The sequence below is a fragment of the Heptranchias perlo genome, chromosome 29 (genome assembly GCF_035084215.1).
Source record: "Heptranchias perlo isolate sHepPer1 chromosome 29, sHepPer1.hap1, whole genome shotgun sequence".
Classification (NCBI taxonomy): domain Eukaryota; kingdom Metazoa; phylum Chordata; class Chondrichthyes; order Hexanchiformes; family Hexanchidae; genus Heptranchias; species Heptranchias perlo.
The window spans coordinates 5,880,769-5,892,123 of record NC_090353.1 but is presented as its reverse complement, the minus strand read 5'-3'; the positions used below and the strand labels follow the sequence as shown (position 1 = coordinate 5,892,123).

General features: G+C 53.4%; 1 protein-coding gene across 1 annotated transcript in view; it reads right to left on the bottom strand.

Moving 5' to 3' along the window:
* Nucleotides 1-10,410, bottom strand: part of slc35e1 (solute carrier family 35 member E1) — an 84,104-nt gene extending 73,694 nt beyond the window's left edge. The window contains exon 1 of the mRNA XM_067968020.1: nucleotides 10,069-10,410. Within this exon, the coding sequence (XP_067824121.1) occupies nucleotides 10,069-10,399 (331 nt within the window). The 5' untranslated portion in view covers nucleotides 10,400-10,410. The remainder of the gene's footprint in view (nucleotides 1-10,068) is intronic.
* Nucleotides 10,411-11,355: the final 945 nt, after the last annotated feature.

Below are 11,355 nucleotides of genomic sequence, written 5' to 3'. Positions count from 1 at the left end.
ACACAGCCAGACACACACACACACACACACAGCCAGCCAGACACACACACACACACACACAGCCAGACACACACACACACACACACACACAGCCAGACACACACACACACACACACACAGCCAGACACACACACACACACACACAGCCAGACACACACACACACACACACACACACACACAGCCAGACACACACACACACACACACACACACACAGCCAGACACACACACACACACACAGCCAGACACACACACACACACACAGCCAGACACACACACACACACACACACACACACACAGCCAGACACACACACACACACACACAGCCAGACAGACACACACACACACACACACAGCCAGACACACACACACACACACAGCCAGACACACACACACACACACAGCCAGACACACACACACACACACACACACAGCCAGACACACACACACACACACACACAGCCAGACACACACACACACACAGCCAGACACACACACACACACACACACAGCCAGACACACACACACACACACACACACACACAGCCAGACACACACACACATACACAGCCAGACACACACACACACACACAGCCAGACACACACACACACACACACACAGCCAGACACACACACACACACACAGCCAGACACACACACACACACACAGCCAGACACACACACACACACACACACACACACACACAGCCAGACACACACACACACACACACACAGCCAGACACACACACACACAGCCAGACACACACACACACAGCCAGACACACACACACACACACACACACACAGCCAGACACACACACACACACACACACACACAGCCAGACACACACACACACACACACACACAGCCAGACACACACACACACACACACACAGCCAGACACACACACACACACACACACAGCCAGACACACACACAGCCAGACACACACACACACACACACACTCAGCCAGACACACACACACACACACACTCAGCCAGACACACACACACACACACACAGCCAGACACACACACACACACACAGCCAGACACACACACACACACACACACACAGCCAGACACACACACACACAGCCAGACACACACACACACAGCCAGACACACACACACACACACACACAGCCAGACACACACACACACACACACACAGCCAGACACACACACACACACAGCCAGACACACACACACACACAGCCAGACACACACACACACACACACACAGCCAGACACACACACACACACACACACAGCCAGACACACACACACACACACACTCAGCCAGACACACACACACACACACTCAGCCAGACACACACACACACACACACAGCCAGACACACACACACACACACACTCAGCCAGACACACACTCAGCCAGACACACACTCAGCCAGACACACACTCAGCCAGACACACACCCAGACACACACACACCCAGACACACAGCCACACACACAGCCACACACACAGCCACACACACAGCCACACACACAGCCACACACACAGCCACACACACAGCCACACACACAGCCACACACACAGCCACACACACAGCCACACACACAGCCACACACACAGCCACACACACAGCCAGACACACAGCCAGACACACAGCCAGACACACAGCCAGACACACAGCCAGACACACAGCCAGACACACAGCCAGACACACACACACACACAGCCAGACACACACACACACACAGCCAGACACACACACACACACACAGCCAGACACACACACACACACACAGCCAGACACACACACACACACACAGCCAGACACACACACACACACACACAGCCAGACACACACACACACACACACAGCCAGACACACACACAGCCAGACACACACACAGCCAGACACACACACAGCCAGACACACACACAGCCAGACACACACACAGCCAGACACACACACAGCCAGACACACACACAGCCAGACACACACACAGCCAGACACACACACAGCCAGACACACACACAGCCAGACACACACACAGCCAGACACACACACAGCCAGACACACACACAGCCAGACACACACACAGCCAGACACACACACAGCCAGACACACACACAGCCAGACACACACACAGCCAGACACACACACAGCCAGACACACACACAGCCAGACACACACACAGCCAGACACACACACAGCCAGACACACACACAGCCAGACACACACACAGCCAGACACACACACAGCCAGACACACACACAGCCAGACACACACACAGCCAGACACACACACAGCCAGACACACACACAGCCAGACACACACACACAGCCAGACACACACACACAGCCAGCCAGACACACAGCCAGCCAGACACACAGCCAGCCAGACACACAGCCAGCCAGACACACAGCCAGCCAGACACACAGCCAGCCAGACACACAGCCAGCCAGACACACAGCCAGCCAGACACACAGCCAGCCAGACACACAGCCAGCCAGACACACAGCCAGCCAGACACACAGCCAGCCAGACACACAGCCAGCCAGACACACAGCCAGCCAGACACACAGCCAGCCAGACACACAGCCAGCCAGACACACAGCCAGCCAGACACACAGCCAGCCAGACACACAGCCAGCCAGACACACAGCCAGCCAGACACACAGCCAGCCAGACACACAGCCAGCCAGACACACAGCCAGCCAGACACACAGCCAGCCAGACACACAGCCAGCCAGACACACAGCCAGCCAGACACACAGCCAGCCAGACACACAGCCAGCCAGACACACAGCCAGCCAGACACACAGCCAGCCAGACACACAGCCAGCCAGACACACAGCCAGCCAGACACACAGCCAGCCAGACACACAGCCAGCCAGACACACAGCCAGCCAGACACACAGCCAGCCAGACACACAGCCAGCCAGACACACAGCCAGCCAGACACACAGCCAGCCAGACACACAGCCAGCCAGACACACAGCCAGCCAGACACACAGCCAGCCAGACACACAGCCAGCCAGACACACAGCCAGCCAGACACACAGCCAGCCAGACACACAGCCAGCCAGACACACACACAGCCAGACACACACACACACAGCCAGACACACACACACACAGCCAGACACACACACACACAGCCAGCCAGACACACACACAGCCAGCCAGACACACACACACACACACAGCCAGCCAGACACACACACACACACACACACACAGCCAGACACACACACACACACACAGCCAGACACACACACACACACAGCCGGACACACACACACACACACACACACACACAGCCAGACACACACACACACACACACAGCCAGACACACACACACACACACACAGCCAGACACACACACACACACACACAGCCAGACACACACACACACACACACACACAGCCAGACACACACACACACACAGCCAGACACACACACACACACACACACACAGCCAGACACACACACACACACACACACACAGCCAGACACACACACACACACACACACACACACACAGCCAGACACACACACACACACACACACACAGCCAGACACACACACACACACACACACACACACACAGCCAGACACACACACACACACACACACACAGCCAGACACACACACACACACACAGCCAGACACACACACACACACACACACACAGCCAGACACACACACACACACACACAGCCAGACACACACACACACACACACACACACAGCCAGACACACACACACACACACATACACACAGCCAGACACACACACACACAGCCAGACACACACACACACACACACACACACAGCCAGACACACACACACACACACACAGCCAGACACACACACACACACACACAGCCAGACACACACACACACACACACAGCCAGACACACACACACACACACACACACAGCCAGACACACACACACACACAGCCAGACACACACACACACACACACACACAGCCAGACACACACACACACACAGCCAGACACACACACACACACACACACACACACACAGCCAGACACACACACACACACACACACACAGCCAGACACACACACACACACACACACACACACACAGCCAGACACACACACACACACACACACACAGCCAGACACACACACACACACACACACACAGCCAGACACACACACACACACACACACACAGCCAGACACACACACACACACACACAGCCAGACACACACACACACACACACACACACAGCCAGACACACACACACACACACATACACACAGCCAGACACACACACACACAGCCAGACACACACACACACACACACACACACAGCCAGACACACACACACACAGCCAGACACACACACACACACACACACACACAGCCAGACACACACACACACACACACAGCCAGACACACACACACACACACACAGCCAGACACACACACACACACACACAGCCAGACACACACACACACACACACAGCCAGACACACACACACACACACACAGCCAGACACACACACACACACACACACACAGCCAGACACACACACACACACAGCCAGACACACACACACACACACACACACAGCCAGACACACACACACACACACACACACAGCCAGACACACACACACACACACACACACACACACAGCCAGACACACACACACACACACACACACAGCCAGACACACACACACACACACACACACACACACAGCCAGACACACACACACACACACACACACAGCCAGACACACACACACACACACACACAGCCAGACACACACACACACACACACACACAGCCAGACACACACACACACACACACAGCCAGACACACACACACACACACACACACACAGCCAGACACACACACACACACATACACACAGCCAGACACACACACACACAGCCAGACACACACACACACACACACACACACAGCCAGACACACACACACACAGCCAGACACACACACACACACACACACACACAGCCAGACACACACACACACAGCCAGACACACACACACACACACACACACACAGCCAGACACACACACACACACACACACACACAGCCAGACACACACACACACACACACACACACAGCCAGACACACACACACACACACACACACACAGCCAGACACACACACACACACACACACACAGCCAGACACACACACACACAGCCAGACACACACACACACAGCCAGACACACACACACACAGCCAGACACACACACACACAGCCAGACACACACACACACAGCCAGACACACACACACACAGCCAGACACACACACACACAGCCAGACACACACACACACAGCCAGACACACACACACACAGCCAGACACACACACACACAGCCAGACACACACACACACAGCCAGACACACACACAGCCAGACACACACACAGCCAGACACACACACAGCCAGACACACACACAGCCAGACACACACAGCTACAGCCAGCCAGACACACAGCCAGCCAGACACACACACACACAGCCAGACACACACACACACACACACACACACAGCCAGACACACACACACACACACACACACACAGCCAGACACACACACACACACACACACAGCCAGACACACACACACACAGCCAGACACAAAACAGGATTAATTAATGATCTCAAAGTAAAGGATCTCTTGGGAAGCAGTGATCATAACATGATAGAATTTCACATCCAGATTGAGAGCGAGGATCTTGGGTCTGAAACTACGGTATGAACTTAAATAAAGGCAATTATAAAGGAATGTGGGTAGAATTGGCTGAAGGGGACTGGGTAAACAGATTAGATGGTATGATGGCGGATAAGCAGTGGCAAACATTTAAAAAGATATTTTATGACTCGCAACAAAAATATATCCCTGTGAGGAGGAAAGACTCCACTAAAAGGGTGAACCAATCATGGTAAAGGATGGTATCAGGTTAAAAGAAAAAGCATACAACATGGCAAAGATTACTGGTAAGCCCGAAGATTGGGAAAACTTTAAAAACCAGCAATGGATGACTAAAAGAATAATGAAGAGGGAGAAAATAAACGATGAGAGTAAACTAACAAGAAATAGCTTCTCCAACTATATAAAAAGGAAGAGGGTAGCTAAAGTAAACATTGGTCCCTTAGAGGATGAGACTGGGGAAATAATAATGGAAAACAAGGCAGTGGAATTGCAGATATTTTGTATCTGTCTTCACAGTAGAAGACACTAATAACATTCCAATAATAGTAGAAAATCAAGGGGCAAAGGGAGGGAGGAACTAAAAACAATCACTATCACTAGAGAAAAAGTACTAGGTAAACTAATGGGTCTAAAGGCTGACAAGTCCCCTGGACCAGATGGCTTGCATCTGAGGGTCTTAAAGGAAGTGGCTACAGAGATAGTGGATGCATTGGTAGTAATCTTCCAGAATTCAGTAGATTCTGGAAAGGTCCCAGCGGATTGGAAAACCGCAAACGTAACACCCCTATTCAAGAAGGGAGTGAGACAGATAGCAGGTAACTATAGGCCAGTTAGCCGAACATCTGTCATTGGGAAAATGCTAGAATCCATTATTAAGGAAGTAGTAGCAGGACATTTGGAGACAAATAATACAATCAAGGAGAGTCAACATGGTTTTTTGAAGGGGAAATCATGTCTGACAAATTTATTAGAGTTCCTTGAGGAAGTAACGGGCAGGGTGGATAAAGGGGAACCAATGGATGCAGTATATTTGGATTTCCAAAAGGCATTCGATAAAGTGCCACATGAAAGATTACTGCACAAGAGCTCACGGTGTTGGGGGTAATATACTGGCATGGATAGAGGATTGGCTGACTAACAGAAAACAAAGAGTCGGGATAAAAGGGTCATTTTCAAAATGGCAATCTGTAAAGAGTGGGGTGCCGCAGGGATCAGTGATGGGACCTCAACTATTTACAATATATATCAATTACTTGGATGGAGGAACAGAGTGTCTTGTGGCCAAATTTGCTGATGATACAAAGATAGGTGGAAAAGCAAGTTGCGATGAGGACACAGAGTGTATGCAAAGGGACATTGATAGGTTAAGCCAATGGGTAAAAATTTGGCAGATGGAATATAATGTGGGAAAATGTGAAGTTATCCACTTTGGGAGGAAAAATAAAAAAGCAAAATATTATTTGAATGGAGAAATACTACAAAATGCTGCGGTACAGAGGGATCTGGGTGTCCTCGTACATGAAACACAAAAAGTCAACATACAAGTGCAGAAGGTATTCTGGAAGGCAAACGGAATATTGGCCTTTATTTTTAGGGGGATGGAGTATAAAAGCAGGGAAGTCATGGTACAACTGTACTGGGTGCTGGTGAGACCACACCTGGAGTACTCCGTACAGTTCTGGTGCCCTTATTTAAGGAAGGACATACTTGCATTGGAGACAGTTCAGAGAAGGTTCACTAGGTTGATTCCGGGTATGGAAGGGTTGTCATATGAGGAAAGATTGAACAGGTTTGGTCTATACTCATTGGAGTTTAGAAGAATGAGGAGAAATGTTATTGAAACATACAAGATTCTGAGGGGACTCGATAGGGTAGATGTTGAGAGGATGTTACCCCTCATGGGGGAATCTAAAACTAGGGGGCATAGTCTCAGAATAAGGGGTCGCCCGTTTAAGACGGAAATGAGGAGGAATTTCTTCTCCCAGAGGGTCGCAATCTTTGGAATTCTTTACCCCAAAAAGCTGTGGAGGCTGAGTCATTTAATACAGTCAAGGCTGAGTTAGACAAATTTTTCATCAGCAAGGGAGTCAAAGGATATGGGGAAAGGGCAGGAAAGTGGGGTTGAGGTAAAATTAGATCAGCCATGATCTCATTAAATGGCAGAAAGGCTCAAGGGGCCGAATGGCCTACTCCTGCTCCTATCTCTTATAACACACACACACTAACGCACAGGCAGACAGACACTCACTAACGCACGGACAGAGACAGAGACAGAGGCTCACTAACGCACGGACAGGCAGGCAGGCAGAGACTAACGCACGGACAGGCAGGCAGACACTGACGCACGGACAGGCAGGCAGGCAGAGACTGACGCACGGACAGGCAGGCAGGCAGAGACTGACGCACGGACAGGCAGGCAGGCAGAGACTGACGCACGGACAGGCAGGCAGGCAGAGACTGACGCACGGACAGGCAGGCAGGCAGAGACTGACGCACGGACAGGCAGGCAGGCAGAGACTGACGCACGGACAGGCAGGCAGGCAGAGACTGACGCACGGACAGGCAGGCAGGCAGAGACTGACGCACGGACAGGCAGGCAGGCAGAGACTGACGCACGGACAGGCAGGCAGGCAGAGACTGACGCACGGACAGGCAGGCAGGCAGAGACTGACGCACGGACAGGCAGGCAGGCAGAGACTGACGCACGGACAGGCAGGCAGGCAGAGACTGACGCACGGACAGGCAGGCAGGCAGAGACTGACGCACGGACAGGCAGGCAGGCAGAGACTGACGCACGGACAGGCAGGCAGGCAGAGACTGACGCACGGACAGGCAGGCAGGCAGAGACTGACGCACGGACAGGCAGGCAGGCAGAGACTGACGCACGGACAGGCAGGCAGGCAGAGACTGACGCACGGACAGGCAGGCAGGCAGAGACTGACGCACGGACAGGCAGGCAGGCAGAGACTGACGCACGGACAGGCAGGCAGGCAGAGACTGACGCACGGACAGGCAGGCAGACAGACACACACAGACACAGAGAGACTAACGCACGGACAGGCAGGCAGGCAGACACTAACACACGGACAGACAGGCAGGCAGGCAGGCAGACACTAACGCACGGACAGACAGGCAGGCAGACAGACAGACACTAACGCACGGACAGACAGGCAGGCAGGCAGACAGACACTAACGCACGGACAGACAGACAGGCAGGCAGGCAGGCAGGCACTAACGCACGGACAGACAGGCAGGCAGGCAGACAGACACTAACGCACGGACAGACAGACAGGCAGGCAGGCACAGACACTAACGCACGGACAGACAGGCAGACAGACACTAACGCACGGACAGACAGGCAGGCGGACAGACAGACAGACAGACAGACAGGCAGACACTAACGCACGGACAGACAGACAGGCAGGCAGGCAGGCAGGCAGGCAGACACTAACGCACGGACAGGCAGAGACAGACAGACAGACACTAACGCACGGACAGGCAGAGACAGACAGACAGACACTAACGCACGGACAGGCAGAGACAGACAGAGACTAACGCACGGACAGGCAGAGACAGACAGACAGACACTAACGCACGGACAGACAGACAGACAGGCAGGCAGGCAGACACTAACGCACGGACAGGCAGAGAGACAGAGACTAACGCACGGACAGGCAGAGACAGACAGACAGACACTAACGCACGGACAGGCAGAGACAGACAGACAGACACTAACGCACGGACAGGCAGAGACAGACAGAGACTAACGCACGGACAGGCAGAGACAGACAGAGACTAACGCACGGACAGGCAGAGACAGACAGAGACTAACGCACGGACAGGCAGAGACAGACAGACAGACACTAACGCACGGACAGGCAGAGACAGACAGACAGACACTAACGCACGGACAGGCAGACAGACACTAACGCACGGACAGGCAGAGACAGACAGACAGACACTAACGCACGGACAGGCAGAGACAGACAGACAGACACTAACGCACGGACAGGCAGAGACAGACAGACAGAGACTAACGCACGGACAGGCAGAGACAGACAGAGACTAACGCACGGACAGGCAGAGACAGACAGAGACTAACGCACGGACAGGCAGAGACAGACAGAGACTAACGCACGGACAGGCAGAGACAGACAGAGACTAACGCACGGACAGGCAGAGACAGACAGAGACTAACGCACGGACAGGCAGAGACAGACAGACACTAACGCACGGACAGGCAGAGACAGACAGAGACTAACGCACGGACAGGCAGAGACAGACAGACAGACACTAACGCACGGACAGGCAGATGACCAGGCACGGGCCCGCTCCCTACCTGTGTGCGCATAGGACACCGGCACTTTCCAGATGCTGATATGGGCCGTCACCGAGGCGAAGTACTTGCCGAAGGCGAGCGGCAGGATGAGCCGGCTGAAGTAGCGCGGGGGCAGCTCGCCGGTCGGAGGGATATTCCAGGCACGGATGAGCGGCGGCATGAAGGCGCAGATGGAGAGGATGTGGAAGAGCGACACGGTGACCGGGTACGGGAAGTTGTTGAGGATGACCTTGTTGATGACGTTGCCGCCCGAGCTGACCGTGTACCAGCAGAGGCAGAGGGTGAAGACCCGCAGCCCGTCCCGCAACACCGACTGCCGCCGCTCCGCCATCTTGCAGCGCGTCACCGTCAGCGCGACACCGCAACCGCGCGACGTGGAGGGGCGGGGCCGCGCCGCGCCGCGCCCTCATTAATATTCAGAACCGGACCTGATTAATATTCATAACCTACAGACCCCTCTTTGACATTAAAGCCGCACCGCTGATCAATAGCCCCGCCTCCCCAACCACACCTCTGAATAATTTACATAATTCGTCCCAGTTGCTTATGAATATCTCCATAGAGCCACGCCCTTTATTAATATTAATAATCCTGAGGAAATACCTGGAGGTGATTGGAATGAAAGGCATGCACTGTTCTTTACTGTAGACCTGGTTGGCAGGAGTTTCATCCCCATTGTAAAGGAGTTGGCTTCACAGTATATATTTTGGGGATAAGCGAACAATCTGGGTTCGCAGAAGATTTTGATTTTTGTAGGGAAGTGTTTGCAGACTGTCAATGTCATTTGGCAGACCGCCTCATCGCCAGAACTTTCAAACAAGTGCCAAGACATAGCTTGTCTGGTGGTGAGAAGGGCTGTTCCTTTCAGATCCTTCATGCACTCTCAGCGCCACCGCACACTGTCCCCAAGGAGGCTGCGGTGCAGACGAAACTGTCACCCATCTCCTTCTGGAATGCGCCTTTGCAAGGAATGTCTGGAGAGAGATGCAGTGGTATCTGTCCAAGTATGTCCTAATCAGTTCTGTAACACACGGCTCTGTGCTCTACGGGCTGTTCCTGGGGACACACACTGAGACAGACATCAACTGCTGCTGGAAGACCATTAACTCGGTGAAAGACGCCCTTTGGTCTGCCCGAAACCTGCTGGTCTTCCAGCCAAGCTTCCACGGAGCTGTCCTCGACCGAGTGTTGCAGACTGGCACATTCCAAGGTCCAGGACTTCATGCTCAGGGACGCAATGAAGCTAGGTGCGGCTGCCGCAAAGGCTCTGTGGGGAAAGGCAACCAT